At 43.2% G+C, this 18953-nt stretch overlaps 2 protein-coding genes across 2 annotated transcripts; one reads left to right on the top strand and one right to left on the bottom strand.

Annotated features, from left to right (window-relative positions):
• The first annotated feature begins 11733 nt into the window (after positions 1–11733).
• On the top strand, positions 11734–15183 carry LOC109782755 (histone-lysine N-methyltransferase, H3 lysine-9 specific SUVH6). The gene is made up of 2 exons (XM_020341372.4): positions 11734–12075; positions 12183–15183. Exon 2 carries the CDS (start codon positions 12236–12238, stop codon positions 15116–15118), a length of 2883 nt encoding a protein of 960 aa, XP_020196961.1. The 5' UTR covers positions 11734–12075; positions 12183–12235; the 3' UTR covers positions 15119–15183.
• Positions 15184–17534: 2351 nt separating this feature from the next.
• Positions 17535–18409, bottom strand: LOC109782754 (uncharacterized). Its single transcript, XM_020341371.4, has one exon. It carries the CDS (start codon positions 18275–18277, stop codon positions 17786–17788), a length of 492 nt encoding a protein of 163 aa, XP_020196960.1. The 5' UTR covers positions 18278–18409; the 3' UTR covers positions 17535–17785.
• Between the last annotated feature and the right edge of the window lie 544 nt (positions 18410–18953).

Below are 18953 nucleotides of genomic sequence, written 5' to 3'. Positions count from 1 at the left end.
GTCACTTTCATATACTAGTGGGAATTTTTGTTATAGAACTTGGCTTGTATATTCCAACGATGGGCTTCCTCAAACGCCCTAGGTCTTCATGAGCAAGCAAGTTGGATGCACACCCACTTAGTTTCTTTTGTTGATCTTTCACACATTTATAGCTCTAGTGCATCCGTTGCATGGCAATCCCTACTCATTCACATCGATATCTATTGATGGGCATCTCCATAGCCCGTTGATATGCCTAGTTGATGTGAGACTATCTCCCTCTTTTTGTCTTCTCCACAACCACCATTATATTCCACCTATAGTGCTATGTCCATGGCTCACGCTCATGTATTGCGTGAAAGTTGAAAAAGTTTGAGAATACTAAAGTATGAAACAATTGCTTGGCTTGTCATCGGTGTTGTGCATGATTTGAACATTTTGTGTGACGAAGATGGAGCATAGCCAAACTATATGATTTTGTAGGGATGAACTTTCTTTGGCCATGTTGTTTCGAGAAGACATAATTGCTTTGTTAGTATGCTTGAAGTATTATTATTTTTATGTCAATATTAGACTTTTGTCTTGAATCTTTCAGATCTGAACATTCATGCCACAATAAAGAAAATTACATTGAAAATTATGTTAGCTAGCATTCCACATCAAAAATTCTGTTTTTATCATTTTACCTACTCGAGGACGAGCAGGAATTAAGCTTGGGGATGCTTCATGCGTCTCCAACATATCTATAATTTTGTATTGTTCCATGTTATTATATTATCTCTTTTGGATGTTTAATGGGCTTTAATATGCTAGTTTCTGTTTTTTCCTTGTTTTTGAGTTTTACCGAAAAGGAATACCAAACGGATTCCAATTGACGTGCCAATTTTTGATTTTTTATGGACCAAAAGAAGCCCCCGAAGTAAAAGAGTTGGGCCAGAAGAGTCCCGAGCCATCCACAAGGGTGGAGGGTGAGCCCTACCCCCTAGGCGCGCCCCCTGCCTCGAGGATGACTTGGAGACCCCCCTGACGTGAGACCGACGCCAAAAATTCCTATAAATACAGAAACCCCCAGAAAGAAACCTAGATCGGGAGTTCCGCCGCCGCAAGCCTCTTTAGCCACCAAAACCAATCGGGTCCGGCACCCTGCCGGAGGGGGGATCCATCACCAGTGGCCATCTTCATCATCCCGGCGCTCTCTATGACGAGGAGGGAGTAGTTCACCCTCGGGGCTGAGGGTATGTACCAGTAGCTATGTGTTTGATCTCTCTCTCTCTCTCTCTCTCTCGTCTTCTTGATTCGGCACGATCTTGATGTATCACGAGCTTTGCTATTATAGTTGGATCTTATGATGTTTCTCCCCCTCTACTCTCTTGTAATGGATTGAGTTTTCCCTTTGAAGTTATCTAATCGGATTGAGTCTTTAAGGATTTGAGAACACTTGATGTATGTCTTGCATGTGCTTATCTGTGGTGACAATGGGATATTCACGTGATCTACTTGATGTATGTTTTGGTGATCAACTTGCGGGTTCGGTGACCTCGTGAACTTATGCATAGGGGTTGGCACACGTTTTCGTCTTGACTCTCCGGTAGAAACTTTGGGGCACTCTTTGAAGCTCTTTGTTTTGGTTGAATAGATGAATCTGAGATTGTGTGATGCATATCGTATAATCATACCCGCGGATACTTGTGGTGACATTGGAGTATCTAGGTGACATTAGGGTTTTGTTTGATTTGTATCTTAAGGTGTTATTCTAGTATGAACTCTAGGATAGATCGAACGGAAAGAATAGCTTCGTGTTATTTTACTACGAACTCTTGAATAGATCGATCAGAAAGGATAACTTTGAGGTGGTTTCGTACCCTACAATAATCTCTTCGTTTGTTCTCCGCTATTAGTGACTTTGGAGTGACTCTTTGTTGCATGTTGAGGGATAGTTATATGATCCAGTTATGTTATTATTGTTGAGAGAACTTGCACTAGTGAAAGTATGAACCTTGGGCCTTGTTTCCTAGCATTGCAATACTGTTTATGCTCACTTTTACCACTTGCTACCTTGCTCTTTTTATATTTTCATATTACAAAAGCCTATATCTATCATCCATATTGCACTTGTATCACCATCTCTTCGCCGAACTAGTGCACCTATACAATTTACCATTTTATTAGGTGTGTTGGGGACACAAGAGACTCTTTGTTATTTGGCAGGGTTGCTTGAGAGAGTCCATCTTCATCCTACACCTCCCACGGATTGTAAACCTTAGGTCATCCACTTGAGGGAAATTTACTACTGTCCTACAAACCTCTGCAAATGGAGGCCCAACAACGTCTATAAGAAGAAGGTTGTGGAGTAGACATCAGGCCACCACAAGGGTGGGGGTGGCGCGCCCTTGACCTTGTGGCCCCCTCGTGGACTCCCCTGACTTGTTCTCGACGCCAACACCTCTTATATATCCCCAAACCTCCAGAACAAAACCTAGATCGGGAGTTCCGCCGCCGCAAGCCTATATAGCCACCAAAAACCAATCGGTGCCCTGTTCCGGCACCCTGCCGGAAGGGGAAACCATCACCGGTGGCCATCTTCATCATCCCGACGCCCTCCATGACGAGGAGGGAGTAGTTCACCCTCGGGGCTAAGGGTATGTACCAGTAGCTATGTGTTTGATCTCTCTCTCTCTCTCTCTCGTGTTCTTGATTTGGCACGATCTTGATGTTCCGCAAGCTTTGCTATTATAGTTGGATCTTATGATGTTTCTCCCCCTCTATTCTCTTGTAATGGATTGAGTTTTCCCTTTGAAGTTATCTTATCGGATTGAGTCTTTAAGGATTTGAGAACACTTGATGTATGTCTTGCATGTGCTTATCTGTGGTGACAATGGGATATTCACGTGATCCACTTGATGTATGTTTTGGTGATCAACTTGCGGGTTTTGTGACCTTGTGAACTTATGCATAGGGGTTGGCACACGTTTTTGTCTTGACTCTCCGGTAGAAACTTTGGGGCACTCTTTGAAGTTCTTTGTGTTGGTTTGAATAGATGAATCTGAGATTGTGTGATGCATATTGTATAATCAAACCCGCGGATACTTGTGGTGACATTGGAGTATCTAGGTGACATTAGGGTTTTGGTTGATGTGTGTCTTAAGGTGTTATTTTAGTACGAACTCTAGGGTTGTTTGTGACACTTATAGGAATAGCCCAATAGATCGATCAGAAAGAATAACTTTGAGGTGGTTTCGTACCCTACAATAATCTATTCGTTTGTTCTCCGCTATTAGTGACTTTGGAGTGACTCTTTGTTGCACGTTGAGGGATTATTATATGATATAATTATGTTATCATTGTTGAGAGAACTTGCACTAGTGAAAGTATGAACCCTAGGCCTTATTTCCAAGCATTGCAATACCGTTTTTGCTCACTTTTGTTACTAGTTACCTTGCTGTTTTTATATTTTCATATTACAAAAACCTATATCTACTATCCATATTGCACTTGTATCACTATCTCTTAGCCAAACTAGTGCACCTATACAATTTACCATTGTATTGGGTGTGTTGGGGACACAAGAGACTCTTTGTTATTTGGTTGCAGGGTTGTTTGAGAGAGACCATCTTCATCCTACGCCTCCCACGGAATGATAAACCTTAGGTCATCTACTTGAGGGAAATTTGCTACTGTCCTACAAAACTCTGCACTTGGAGGCCCAACAACGTCTACAAGGATAAAGTTGCGTAGTAGACATCAAGCTCTTTTCTGGCGCCGTTGTCGGGGAGGTTAGTGCTTGAATGTATATCTTTAGATCTTGCAATCGAATCTTTTAGTTTCTTGTTTTATCACTAGTTTAGTTTATAAAAAAATTACAAAAAATGGAATTGAGGTTGCCTCGTATGCTTCATCTTTTTAATATCTTTCGTGAAAATAAGGATTCTGATAATTGTGCTCAATTGATAGAGGAAGAATGCAATAAAATGTTTGGCATACAATCTATAATGATGAGCATAATTGCAATGTTGTTAGTATGAATTCTTTGAATATCCATAGTACTAATGATGATTGCACTAGTCATGATAAAAAAATTATAAGCATGTCAACTTTTGTGGAGTGCATAGAGTTTGCAAATATATACCAAGAAGGGAAGATAGATTTTTTAAGAGACATAAGCATTTAGAAACTAAATGGTTGCAAGAGAGGCTATATGTTTGTGCTGAAAAACTTAATATTTCTCTCTGTCCTTGTGAAATTTGCAATGAAAGTGGTCATTTTAATTTCCAATGTGAATTGTTTCATGATCGAATCGTGTCTAAAAGTTGTGATAACCTCATTACCCTTGAGCATCATAATGGACTTAGTCTATTTTTGGGGTATGAAGAAATGAAATATAAAACTAACGATGTTCCAGATTGGGTTCTCATGAAAATGATTGATTTTGATCTAAATGAAATTTATATGTATTGTGCGGTGAATTGCATTGAGAATCCTTATATTTTCAATTACTTGAAGACAAGAAAACAAATAGAAGATGCAGAAAATACTAATGAAGGGGAAGAGGTTTCCCAATATCCTCCTATTTTTTCTTATGATGAATCAGGTAACGAGGAGGAGTTTTTTATTCAACCAATCTCATCAATAAGGAGCTCCAAAAAGGTGATTAAACCCACACATGATGTGAAGAAGAAAAATAAAAGATGGAGAAGCAAAGGTAAAAAGGTATCCCTCCCAAATGATGTTGCTCCTATTATTGTTATGCATGTTACTCATTGTGATGATAATAATTGCTATACTATTGGTGCTATTCGTACTATAAATGATGAGAGTGATTATGCTTATGATATGCAAAGGCCCAAGCTTGGGGATGCTATGTTTGATGAGAATGACATGTTTGACAATTTATTTGCTGCAATTAATGTTTGTCCCAAGCTTGGGGATGCTATGTTTCGTGAGGATGATATTTTTAGTCCCCCAAGTTTCGATGTGCAAATTTATCATGATTGTAACATGCCTGCTATTTACGATGATTATATTGGTAAAAGTGGGTTTGCAAGAGTATCAACTTTAGGAAGTAATGATCCCATTATCTTGGAGGGTGTTAAATCTTATTATAATGATAAAAGTGGATTTGGAGAGGTCATGACTTTATTTAGTAATGATTCCACTATCTTGGAAGAGGTTTCAATTGATTATGATGAGAACAAAGTTGCTACTTATGATAATTATTGTGATGACACTTATGTTATATAAAGTAGTGATGATTATATTTATAAAGCTTGTCATAACTTGGAATATCCTTTTACTGAATATTACTCTTTTAATGTGGAAACAGTTTATAGTATTCAAGTTTCATATGACACTCCCACTATTCCGAATGAGAAGAAATTTGCTTATATGGAGAGTAGTAAAATTTGTATGCTTGTGGATCATGAAAGGAATGCTTTATGTGATAGCTATATTATTGAATTCATTCATGATGCTACTGAAAATTATTATGAGGGAGGAATATATGCTTGTAGGAGTTGCAATAATATCAGGCTTCCTATCCATGCGTTGAAAATCTTGAAGTCATGCTTGTTTTGCCTTCCTATGCTAGTTGATTATTGCTCCCAAAAGTTATTTGCTCACAAAATCCCTATGCATAGAAAGTGGGTTAGATTTAATGTGCTAGTCATATTCTTCATGATGCTCTATTTGCATTTCAATTCTTATCTTTCATGTGAGCATCATTGAAATCATCATGCCTAGCTAGAAAGGCATTAAAGAAAAACGCTTGTTGGGAGACAACCCAACACTAGTACCTACTATTTTTGTGTGTTCACATGATTAAGCTACTGTATTAATCATGTTTTACACCTTTTGTTTCAATAAAGTGCCAAGTAAAGCCTTTGGGATAGTGTGGATGATAGTTGACTTGATTCTGTGCAAAAACAAAAACATTTGCTTACAGTCACATAATTGTTTAAGTTCACTGGAGCATGATAAAAGTCTGAATTTTTTACACATTATTTATATACAAATTTTATATGTTTTCCTAATTTTTCAGAATTTTTGAAGTAACAGAAGTATGGTTGTTGTTCAGATCTTTATAGGTTGTTCTATTTTTGACAGATTCTGTTTTCAATGCATAGGTTGCTTGTTTTCTAGTTTCTATGGCTTATATTGGTCAATATAAATTGTAGAAATGATATGGTACAGTAGGCATTGTGTGGGAACAGTTATGAATCTTATCTTGGCAGTACCAAAGTTAATGATTTGTTTTATTATACTAACGGAGCTTATGAGTTTTCTGTTGAGTTTTGTGTTGTGAGGTTTTCGAGTTTTGGGTAAAGTTTTGATGGACTACGGAATAAAGAGTGGCAAGAGCCTAAGCTTGGGGATGCCCAAGGCACCCAAAGGTAATATTCAAGGACAACCAAGAGCCTAAGCTTGGGGATGCTCCGGATGGCATCCCCTCTTTCGTCTTCGTTCATCGGTAACCTTAATTGGAGCTATATTTTTATTCACCACATGATATGAGTTTTGCTTGGAGCGTCATTTTCTTTTATTTTGTTTTGCTTGTTGTTTGACTAAAGTACTTAAGATCTGAAATTTTATTTATGAGAAGGATTCTTCACATAGTCACATAATTATTCGACTACTCATTGATCTTCACTTATATCTTTTGGAGTAGTTTGTCATTTGCTCTAGTGCTTCACTTATATCTTTTTAGAGCACGACAGTGGTTTTATTTTACAGAAATTGATGAACTCTCGTGCTTCACTTATATTATTTTGAGAGTCTCTAAACAGCATGGTAACTTGCTTTGGTTATAAATTTAGTCCTAATATGATAGGCATCCAAGAGGGATATAATAAAAACTTTCATATAAAGTGCATTGAATACTATGAGAAGTTTGATTCCTTATGATTTTTTTGAGATATGAAGATGGTGATATTAGAGTCATGCTAGTAAGTAATTGTGAATTTGAGAAATACTTGTGTTAAAGTTTGTGATTCCCGTAGCATGCACGTATGGTGAACCGTTATGTGATGAAGTCGGAGCATGATTTATTTATTGATTGTCTTCCTTATGAGTGGCGGTCGGGGACGAGCGATGGTCTTTTCCTACCAATCTATCCCCCTAGGAGCATGCGCGTATTACTTTGTTTTGATGACTAATAGATTTTTTGCAATAAGTATGTGAGTTATTTATGACTAATGTTGAGTCCATGGATTATACGCACTCTCACCCTTCCACCATTGCCAGCCTCTCTAGTACTGCACAACTTTCGCTGGTGCCATAAACCCATCATATACCTTCCTCAAAATAGCCACCATACCTACCTATTATGGCATTTCCATAGCCATTCCGAGATAGACTGTCATGCAACTTTCCACCGTTTCGTTTATTATGACACGCTTCATCATTGTCATATTGCTTTGCATGATCATGTAGTTGACATCGTATTTGTGGCAAAGCCACCGTTCATCATTTTTATACATGTCGCTCTTGATTCATTGCACATCACGGTACACCGCCGGAGGCATTCACATAGAGTCATATTTTGTTCTAGTATCGAATTGTAATTTTTGTGTTGTAAGTAAATAAAAGTGTGATGATCTTCATTATTAGAGCATTGTCCCATGTGAGGAAATAAAAAGAGAGAGAAAGGGCAAAAAAAGAGAAGGCCCAAAAAAAGAGAGAGAAAAGAGAGAAGGGGCAATGCTACTATCCTTTTTCCACACTTGTGCTTCAAAGTAGCACCATGATCTTCATGATAGAGAGTCTCTTATTTTGTCACTTTCATATACTAGTGGGAATTTTTGTTATAGAACTTGGCTTGTATATTCCAACGATGGGCTTCCTCAAACGCCCTAGGTCTTCGTGAGCAAGCAAGTTGGATGCACACCCACTTAGTTTCTTTTGTTGATCTTTCACACATTTATAGCTCTAGTGCATCCGTTGCGTGGCAATCCCTACTCACTCACATCGATATCTATTGATGGGCATCTCCATAGCTCGTTGATACGCCTAGTTGATGTGAGACTATCTCCCTCTTTTTGTCTTCTCCACAACCACCATTCTATTCCACCTATAGTGCTATGTCCATGGCTCACGCTCATGTATTGCGTGAAAGTTGAAAAGGTTTGAGAACATCAAAAGTATGAAACAATTGCTTGGCTTGTCATCGGGGTTGTGCATGATTTGAATATTTTGTGTGATGAAGATGGAGCATAGCCAGACTATATGATTTTGTAGGGATAAGCTTTCTTTGGCCATGTTATTTTGAGAAGACATAATTGCCTTGTTAGTATGCTTGAAGTATTATTATTTTTATGTCAATATTAAACTTTTGTTTTGAATCTTATGGATCTGAATATTCTTGCCACAATAGAGAAGATTACATTGATGAATATGTTAGGTAGCATTCCACATCAAAAATTCTTTTTTATCATTTACCTACTCTAGGACGAGCGGGAGTTAAGCTTGGAGATGCTTGATACGTCTCCAACGTATCTATAATTTTTTATTGTTCCATGCTATTATATTATCTATCTTGGATGTTTTATATGCATTTATATGCTATTTTATACTATGATTTTTGGGTCTAACCTATTAACCTAGAGCCCAGTGCCAGTTTCTGTTTTTCCCTTGTTTTTGAGTTTTGCAGAAGAGGAATATCAAACGGAGTCCAATTGACCTGAAAATTTACGGAGATTATTTTTGGACCAAAAGAAGCCCATGGAGTGCCAGAGATGCACCAGAGGAGTCCCGAGGCCACCACAAGGGTGGGGGCGCCCCCTGACCTTATGGGCCCCTCGTGGACTCCCTTGACTTGTTCTCGACGCCAACACCTCTTATATATCCCCAAACCTCCAGAACATAACCTAGATCGGGAGTTCCGCCGTCGCAAGCCTATGTAGCCACCAAAAACCAATCGGGGCCCTGTTCGGGGACCCTGTCGGAAGGGGAAACCATCACCGGTGGCCATCTTCATCATCCCAACGCTCTCCATGACGAGGAGGGAGTAGTTCACCCTCGGGGCTAAGGGTATGTACTAGTAGCTATGTGTTTGATCTCTCTCTCTCTCTCTCTCTCTCTCTCTCTCGTGTTCTTGATTTGGCACGATCTTGATGTACCGCGAGCTTTGCTATTATAGTTGAATCTTATGATGTTTCTCCCCCTCTACCTTCTTGTAATGGATTGAGTTTTTCCTTTGAAGTTATCTTATCAGATTGAGTCTTTAAGGGTTTGAGAACACTTGATGTATGTCTTGCATGTGCTTATCTGTGGTGACAATGGGATATTCACGTGATCCACTTGATGTATGTTTTGGTGATCAACTTGCGGGTTCTGTGACCTTGTGAACTTATGCATAGGGGTTGGCACACGTTTTCGTCTTTAGTCTCCAGTAGAAACTTTGGGGCACTCTTTGAAGTTCTTTGTGTTGGTTTGAATAGATGAATCTGAGATTGTGTGATGCATACCGTATAATCAAACCCGCGGATACTTGTGGTGACATTGGAGTATCTAGGTGACATTAGGGTTTTGGTTGATGTGTGTCTTAAGGTGTTATTTTTAGTACGAACTCCAGGGCTGTTTGTGACACTTATAGGAATAGCCCAATAGATCGATTAGAAAGAATAACTTTGAGGTGGTTTCGTACCCTACAATAATCTATTCGTTTGTTCTCTGATATTAGTGACTTTGGAGTGACTCTTTGTTGCACGTTGAGGGATTGTTATATGATATAATTATGTTATCATTGTTGAGAGAACTTGCACTAGTGAAAGTATGAACCCTAAGCCTTATTTCCAAGCATTGCAATACCGTTTTTGCTCACTTTTGTTACTAGTTACCTTGTTGTTTTTATATTTTCATATTACAAAAACCTATATCTACTATCCGTATTGCACTTGTATCACCATCTCTTCGCCGAACTAGTGCACCTATATAATTTACCATTGTATTGGGTGTGTTCGGGACACAAGAGACTCTTTGTTATTTGGTTGCAGGGTTGTTTGAGAGAGACCATCTTCATCCTACGCCTCCCACGGATTGATAAACCTTAGGTCATCCACTAAAGGGAAATTTGCTACTGTCCTACAAAACTCTGTACTTGGAGGCCCAACAACGTCTACAAGGATAAAATTGCGCAGTAGACATCGGCATGACACTCTGGATATCATTGTGTGGAACCTTACGTCTAATGGTATTTACTGGGATGTTTATGATTATCTCACACAATTTGAGGTAGCCAACACCACACCCACGAAGCCCACGGTCTAGGATAACTGGGTGCTGCCCAAATGCAAGTTCTTTGCTTGGCCTGTCAACAAGAATAGGATCTGAACCGCCGATCACTTAGAGAGGATAGGCTGGTCAAACCGTGGCCTATGTCAGTTGTTAGAAAGGAGCCCGAGTCTGCAACACATCTCCTATTCAAGTGCAGATACTCCATCCATGTTTGGGAGGCCGTGAAGACGTGTCTTGGTGCCACAGAGTTGTGCATTGGGCAGTGCGGTGGGTGCACCTTGGTGGAATGCCACAGTGCTCGGCCATGGTCACAGGAGGAAAGCTATCGCCACCCCCTCATGCTTGTGACATGGTCACTGTGGAACGAGAGGAATGCCCGAGGTTCTTTGCAACAAATCTACCTTATCGTCGATTGTCGTCGCGAATGTTAGGGTTGAGGCCAAGCTTTGGGTGACCGCTGGTGCTACGCACGTGGGTTCCATTGTGCTAAGAATAGAGTAGTGACCTGACCTAAAAACCTTTGTTACCATATACCCTACTTTATTAACGAGTCGAGGCAAAATTTTGCCTCATTTTTAATAAGAAAAAAACTTTTTAACAGACAGATGACGGAGGATTGAATTTTGAGGATCCACAAGAGATGTTAACTTTTCTTTTTCTTGGTTCTCCTTGTGTGTGATTTCATCATCTTTTACAAACCACAACCATCACACTGGGTAGCAGGAGCAGCACTCTTGTTTGTCATGGAAGATTTGATCATAACAATCCAAAACTTCGATTGTACTGTGAAACAAGGAAAAACCTCATCTGCGTCTCCATTTTCATTCCCCCGTTCAAATAAGCGCAGACCTTGAAATCTCCATGCTTGCCTCTCTTAGCAGCAGGAGCACCATCAATTGGGCAGGACTAGTCGATCGCAGTTTCGTGAGGAAAACGGTCACGAATAACAATGACCAAGAGTCTAGCAGGAGGTACGTACAAGCCTAGGACTTGACCAGTCCAACTGTCCAAGCTACTGCTGCAGCTGCAGCCTGCACCGCCGGTCCAGCACGGGAGGCTCAAATATTTTTGAATGCGATGCCGCGGCCTTTGCCCACATCTTTCCACGGTCTGGCCTCTGGCGCCACCTGGCCGATGCATGCTTCGCGGTGCCGCTCCATCCAATGCAGCGATGCCCCATCCAGTGGCCAGTCATCCACCCCCCAAAATAGCAGGCCTTGATCGAACCTTTTCCATTAACAAACGAGTCTCATTTGAATCTGTACCTTTTCCGTCCGTGGCACTCCACTTTTGAGATTAAAATCGATATTCAAGTCGAGTCTGAATTTATCTGACCGCCGCATTTATATCCATTCTATACAAGTCCCGCGGCGCCAGCAGTCCGAACCGAAGCCGAAGAGAGGAAGTGGCAGTCCGAGTGGAGCTGGAATCAATCACGCCTCTACAAATTCGTAAACCAGCCCAGAATTCAGCCAGCCGGCCACACGCCCACCCTAAATCGATCGACCCGGTTCCGCTCATCATCAGACGGGGTCACGGGGGAGAGGCAAAGGCGGGGCGGACCCCGCGCTCCAATAATAACCCACCCTGGCCGCGCGTGGCGACCGCCGTCCGATTCACCAGCCAACAAACACCAGCGCCAGCGCCCGTCCCGAGGCGAGGCGAGGCGCGGTTGCTGTGCTCCATCTCGGATCCATCCAGTCACCCACCCACCCTCACCTCCCACCCCACCCCACCCCTCCCGCCCGCCGCTCCGCCATTACAGGGGAAGCCTCGCGCCGCGCCAAATCCACCGCGAAACCCCGAGGCGAGCGCGCGCGCCCTACCCACCTCCTCCACCGCCGCCGCCGCCGCCGGCCCCTCAATCAGGTACGCCCCGTCTCCTCCACCCACCCAATCTTTCTCTCTCCCCCTCTGTCGCACCTTCCGTTCGATCCGTGCTGAGACCTGGCGCGATTTGTTTCCTCCGAACGCAGGGGCGTCGTCCGAGAAGACGCGTGTGGCGACGGGAGGGCGGCCGCGGCGCGAGATGGAGACCGGGGAGGCGGCGGTGCCGCCCAGGGCGACCAGAGGGCGGAGGTACAAGGCGCTCACGCCGTGGCGCTTCCAGCGCGGCTTCGTCAGGAAGCAGGCCAAGACCCCCGCCGCCGCGCCCAGAGGCCGTGGCGGTGCGCCGGTGGGCGGTTCTGGCGCCAAGCGTTCCAGATCGGCGTCGGTGGTGGGGAGCGGCGGCCGTAGCGCGGGAGATCCGACGGACGGCCAGTCGAACAAGAGAAGCACGCGCAGTGCGACCATGAAGAGGCCCGATGGGGAGAACAGCGCTCGCAGCGCCGGTGCTGGAAAGGATAGCCAGTTGAGGAGAAGCACGCGCAGTGCGACCATGAAGAACTCCGGTGCTGAAATGGATTGCCTGTTGAGAAGAGGCACACGCAGTGCGACTGCCAAGAACTCCGATGGGGTTAAAGTGGAGAACAGCGCCTGCAGCGGTGCCGGAAAGGATTTCCCGTTGAAGAGACACACACGCAGTACGGCTGTGAACAGCTCCCATGCTATTAAAATGGAGAACGACTCTCCTAGCAGTGCTGAAAAGGATTCCCAAATAAAGAGAGGCACACACAGAGTGACCACGAGGAGCTCCAATGGGGAGAAAATGGATAACAATGCTCGCACCGGTGCCGAAATGGATAGTGGTTTGGGCAAGTCCAGCTGCAATATTATGGGTGATGGGTTGGCCAACGCTGCTGGAGGAGATTGCTGTTTTGAGAGGCCAGACTACAGCGGTGTCCTGAGAGATGAACATGTCCAGAATTTTCGGACTGGTGGCAGCGTTGGTGCTGGTGATGGGGCAGCTTGCATCCCAGAGGGGATTCAGAGTAATGTAGGAGCTGAGAACTGTGAGTCTGAGGGTTCGAAGAAGTCCCGTGTGACTGGGAATAGGTTAAAGAGCAACGTTTCTTCTGCTGCAGATCATGTGCTGGAGCAGCCGGAGGGAAAAGGTGCTAACACGGGAAATGGGGCTTCCAAGGAGAGTGATGTAGCAGCCAAAGGGTGCAGCTCTGCAGTTCCTGGAAGCAATGCTAATGACCCAAATTGCCGCAGAGGGCGGAAAGCAATAGTGCCATGGAGGTTCCAGATCGGGTACAAGCGGTCATTCTCGAAAGCTTTCTGCTCTAATGGTGGATCACTTGAAACTCCGGAATACAGGGCTCAGGGCAGCTCAACACAGTGCACTCCAGGAACTAGAAGTACTGTGAGGTGCTATGCTAGCCCCCTTTCAAATGTTCGAGTTTCGGCCGTGCGTGATTTCTCCTCAGGGAAAGGCGAGAAGGAAACCCGAACAGCATATAAAAAGGTGAAAACTGAGAAGGATGATGATAATCAGGGAATGCCAAAAAATGGAGTTGCCCTTGCTAGGGAGAAAGCCATCAGATCCTTGCAGGATTTCCGCTTAATTTACAAGAATCTTTTGAATAAACTTGAAGACAGGTCACGGGAAGGAGGAGCCGATCTACAAGCTTACAAAATCTTCAGGGACAGGTTCCTTGCACAGTGTAATGACGAGAGATTTGTTGGCAATGTGCCTGGAATCCATGTTGGTGATATCTTTTATGCAAGGGTTGAGCTTTGCATTATCGGTCTTCATCGCCCACACCGGTTAGGGATTGACCATATCAGGAAGGAGGATGGTACTTGTATAGCTGTTAGCATCGTGGCATATGCACTTCTTTCTGATGTCAAGGATAATTTTGATGCCTTGGTGTATTCTGGATCAAGGACAGCTACAATGAATCAGAAGATAGAGAGTACCAATCTTGCACTGAAGAAGAGCATGGATACCAAAACACCAGTTCGTGTCATCCATGGTTTCACCATTCATGCTAAGAAGAACAGCCAGCGGAAGAGTATTCTTGTATATGGGGGTTTATATCTAGTTGAGAAATACTGGAGGGAGAAAGAAAGCGAAGATCGTTATGTTTATATGTTCCGAATGAGAAGAATGGCAGGTCAGAAACACATTGACATTGAAGCAATTATGAAATCAGAACAGGCTGAGCCATATGATGGTGTTATAATGAAAGATATATCCCAAGGGTTGGAGAGGATCCCGGTATCTGTTTTGAACTCAATATCTGATGAGCATCCGATGCCCTATATCTACATGTCTCGCCTGAAATACCCCCCTAACTATCAGCCAGCTCCTCCAGCAGGCTGTGCTTGTGTAGGCGGGTGCTCGGACTCTAAACTGTGTGCCTGTGTAGTGAAAAATGGTGGGGAGATCCCTTTCAATGATAAAGGCTGTATCATAGCTGCAAAACCTCTTGTTTATGAGTGTGGACCTTCTTGCAAGTGTCCTCCTACATGTCATAACAGAGTCGGCCAGAAAGGCATCAAATTTCGGCTGCAAGTGTTCAAGACCAAATCGATGGGTTGGGGCGTGAAGACTCTCGACTATATACCATCTGGAAGTTTCGTCTGTGAATACATTGGGGAAGTGCTGGATGATGAAGAAGCACAGAAAAGGATGACTGATGAGTACCTATTTGCTATAGGGCATAATTATTATGATGAATCCCTTTGGGAGGGCCTATCAAGATCTATACCCTCGCTTCAGAATGGTCCGGGTAAAGATGAAGAAGCTGGTTTTGCTGTTGATGCATCAAAGATGGGGAACTTTGCAAAATTTATTAATCATAGCTGCACCCCCAACCTCTATGCACAAAATGTTCTCTATGATCATGATGACAAGAGTGCTCCTCATATCATGTTCTTTGCCTGCGAAGATATTCCACCCGGTCAAGAGCTAGTATACCACTACAACTATGCCATAGATCAGGTTTATGATGAGAATGGTAACATCAAGAAGAAGAAATGCCTTTGTGGCTCTGTGGAGTGTGATGGCTGGTTGTATTAGGTTTAGACTGTGATGCCTTTGTGGCTCTGTTGAAGTTATGTCATTGCCATTAATTCTTCTTCTAACCTTTTCAGTGTCCAATAAGTATCATCATTTATGTTTCTCTTATTTCCTGATCCTACCATTGATAAATTAACAAATCTATTCGCTTAGTTAGATCATTTATTAGTTCATTTTGTACTTGTAGTTCTAGCTTTCAACATGACAATAATTCTTGGACATAATGCATCAATTAGTTTTCTTTTTGTAGTTTCCATTTTCCGGCAACCTCTCATTTGGTTCAGTGATTGATATTCTGTGTCCTTCAACTCCTAGAACATCTTCTCTTGATAGAAATATCCTAGCACTTTTTTTGTAAGCGGAGATTACTGGAGCATTGTAAAAATGGAATTGCGATATCATGATGTACACTTAAGAAAACTAGAGATGATACCCTGTGCGTTGCTTTGAAAATTTGTTGCAACTGTTTTAATGAGATTTGGTTGTACAAAACGTTATTACTTAGATTAACAATATGGGAATTGAAACTAAAATACACATAAGTTATTGTATTTGATTATTGTCATTGTATAGTTGCAGAATATTTTTTCAATATGAGTAGCATGCATGGTGGGCCTTTTTCCATGTATGGTAGCATGATGAGTTGGCATAGTTGCGTGTTGAGAGAATTAGACTTATTGGGCTAAATGTGTTTTTTCTCCATGCATGATGGCATGATGGGTTGGCATAGTTGCATGTTGAGAGAATTAGAGTTAATGGGGGTCAACTATTTAGGTATGTAGGATGTAGGATTACTCTTTGCCCTTATATTTACTATTGTTACAAGTTTATTTTTTCAGTAATTTCGTTTGGTCATCATTTTTTTGAGAAAATAAAGAAAAAAAGTACATTGATTTCCATTATGATGTGAAAGAATTCGCATGAATGGATAACAACTATTTGCCTTTAAAGTAGTGAAGAACTAATCATCCTAGAATTTTATGATCATTGAAATGGAAGTAGTAGGAGCAATCAAATTAGCTGCTGTTATAACCGACAAAGGTGTGAAAACCTTTAATTTTCTGTTGATCTGGATTCCAGATTTATCAGCTTTTGACTCGTTAATATTGAGAATTGGCCAGAAAACGAGCTTAATCTGAAGTCCAGCCTAGAACTTGTTTCAGAAACGTTTGTATTGACAAATCCTGATTACTCCCAAGGGTAAGAACATGTGGGCCTGCATACAAGTGTCATGAAGTCAGAAGCTTAAATCAGTGCAAGGGTAAGATTGGACTTTGGCATTGCTTACTTATACCATTGTGTATAATAATATCTGTTATTTCTGGTCCCTTTCTCCATGGGTTTTCATAGTTGAAAAATGCAGTTACAGCTGGATGATCAGATCGATATATTTGCGTTGCATAGGTGCAAAATCAGAACCAAGTTGGTGTCCCAAAGCCAGTTATAATCTATTCCTTCCTAGTCCTTTCTTTCAGTTTCTATCATATGGACAGTGAAGTCCAGGATATAATGCTTGTGTATAAACAACACCTTTGAATTCCAAAGCTTTCATAGTCTGTTCCAATATGCTCGTAATGAAAAGCAACACCATCTGAAGATCTTTCTGGTGGCAAAGCTTGTGGGTGAGGAAAATAGGGGTCATGTCATTTATGACTTGTTCTGCTGTGTTGGATACTTCTGCTCCAGGTGTCCTAATTTCGTTAATTTCTTACCCTGCAGATTATCCATGTTTGGCTCTACAGCTGCAAGCCATTGAGCTTGGATCCTGGATGCCCCAGGCCTCACAGAGACACTAGTATGGTTTCGGAAGTGAAGTTCCATCATTGCAAAATGAAGCAAATATGACCCTGTGAAGTCACTGTACTTCCTAAATACTACCTATATGTTTCTAAATGTAAGACGTTTCGGCAGTTCAAATTGAACTGCAAAAACATCTTACATTTAGGGACGAAGGGTGTAGTAAAGACGTAGAGCAATGGTCGGAGGCTAGAAGAAGCCTCGTCACTCAGCCTCTTGAGATCATGGTCTCATGGAAGATTTTCGTGCAGCAGCGCAACATGGAGTCGTGTTCAGCATAGGATGCACCTTCTGATAATTTGTGTTTCTGAGTCCGACGTTGTCAATGTAAAAATCCAGGTGTTGACTCAGAGCTTGGCTCAACAGAGTGCTGAGCTACTGCCAGCTGCACAGAATGTATGCAAGTTTGTCTTCTATGGTTGATGAGCAAAGAGCGTAGGATCTCGGGTTTTTCTTCGTATTTCTTTGTATAACTTGAACCTGTAACCTGGGCACGACAGATGTGACCTCAAACAGAAGAATGAGCCCGTTTGCTCCGTTTTTCTTGCTGTGATTTTGCCATGAAGCTACATGAATGTTCAGTCATGATCTAGCATCACACACCAGCAGCACATGTTGATTATGTAAACATAACCATTTCTGTTATACTGAAATTGAACACTTGTACATGCAAAGTGATCCACAGTATCATTACAAGACCCAGGATCCAGATCGTGCTACGATCATCACGGCTCGCACTGAAATTTTAACACATGCAGATAGACAGAGTTGAACAAACCACATCATCCTCCCAGACCTGAGGACCCAGATCAACTGCTCCTACTATACTCCAGCAGTGATCTCACCACGCCGTAGCATACAGACCCCAAGTCAATTGCCGCCGCCGCGTCCTCCGCGCGGTGGCCGTTGGCTCCCGCCGCGGAACCCTGCGCGCGCGCCCCAGCCGCCGTGGCCGCCTCCAAAGGCCCCACCGCCTGCTCCCCAGCCGCCGCTCCCGCTGCCCCAGCCGCCAGCATGGCCGCCGCTCCAGTCGCCAGCATGGCCGCCGGGCCCGACACCCCAGCCGAACCCGCCGGCGTGGCCGCCGAGCCTGCCGAACCCGAAGCCTCCACGTCCGCTCCCCCCTCCGCCTCCTCCTCCTCCACCACCGCCGCTGCCGTAGCCGAACCCAAACGCGGCGCCGCCTGGGCTCTGCTCTGAGCTGTGGCCGTAGCCCCAGCCGCCTCCAGGCCCTGAAGCCCACTCCCAGCCGTACCTCCAGGAGCCGTCGGGTCCAGAGCCCTGCCCGGACCCAGAATCGCCGATCCATCCGGGTGGCGGCGCCCGTGCCCGCCCCGGCGGGGTACCCCTCGGCGCGTCCATGTCGATGTCTTCGACGTCGCACGCGCAGCGCAGATTGCAGAGATGGAGTCACACTTAGGGCTGCGCACTGAAGAAGAGTAGAACCTTGACGCCGCTTGTGGGTGTGAGTTGCAAAACCACATTCGCGTTGTAGATCCGATTTTGCCCCCACTTTTCAGAACCGCAATAAAAATCTACCGATAATAAGGGTAATTTTTCACAATCTATATTATTTTATCAGAAATTACTTGGCGGACGTCAGATGGGAAGAGGGTGGCAAACAAAAGTTTTTTTCTCACAGTTTTACTAGTTGTTAGGCCAGATCAAACGGCGACAGGTTTTAAATTCAATTTGTCTTCTATGAAGAAACTATAAGAAATCATCATTCCTCAAATAAAATTTTGAACTCACCCATGACAAGCCACTGATCCCGGTCGAGGTGTCGAAGAAATTTCTCTATAGATATGTCGATTCCTTGCTATCAAACAGGGGCAGAGGTGGACGTCCTCGGGGGGAAGCAGCCGATTCTATTATCCAACAATGATGCTCAACATAAACTAGAGCCTAGCATTCAACCCAGTTGGACGCCTCCCATGCAGTGTTGCAAAGCTCAACTTTGACGGTTCGTTTGTACAGGTAGATGGAACAGTCGGTGTCGGTATAATCCTACGTGATCACACGGATGCGGTTATCTACG

The sequence above is a fragment of the Aegilops tauschii genome, chromosome 2 (assembly GCF_002575655.3).
Source record: "Aegilops tauschii subsp. strangulata cultivar AL8/78 chromosome 2, Aet v6.0, whole genome shotgun sequence".
Taxonomy (NCBI): domain Eukaryota; kingdom Viridiplantae; phylum Streptophyta; class Magnoliopsida; order Poales; family Poaceae; genus Aegilops; species Aegilops tauschii.
The sequence above is the reverse complement of the archived record's forward strand: the minus strand, read 5'-3'. Positions and strand labels throughout refer to the sequence as shown.

Excerpts from the sequence above, each read along its gene's own strand:
- LOC109782755 (XM_020341372.4), top strand. The coding sequence starts at position 12,236 with ATGGAGACCGGGGAGGCGGCGGTGCCGCCCAGGGCGACCAGAGGGCGG.
- LOC109782754 (XM_020341371.4), bottom strand. The coding sequence starts at position 18,277 with ATGGACGCGCCGAGGGGTACCCCGCCGGGGCGGGCACGGGCGCCGCCA.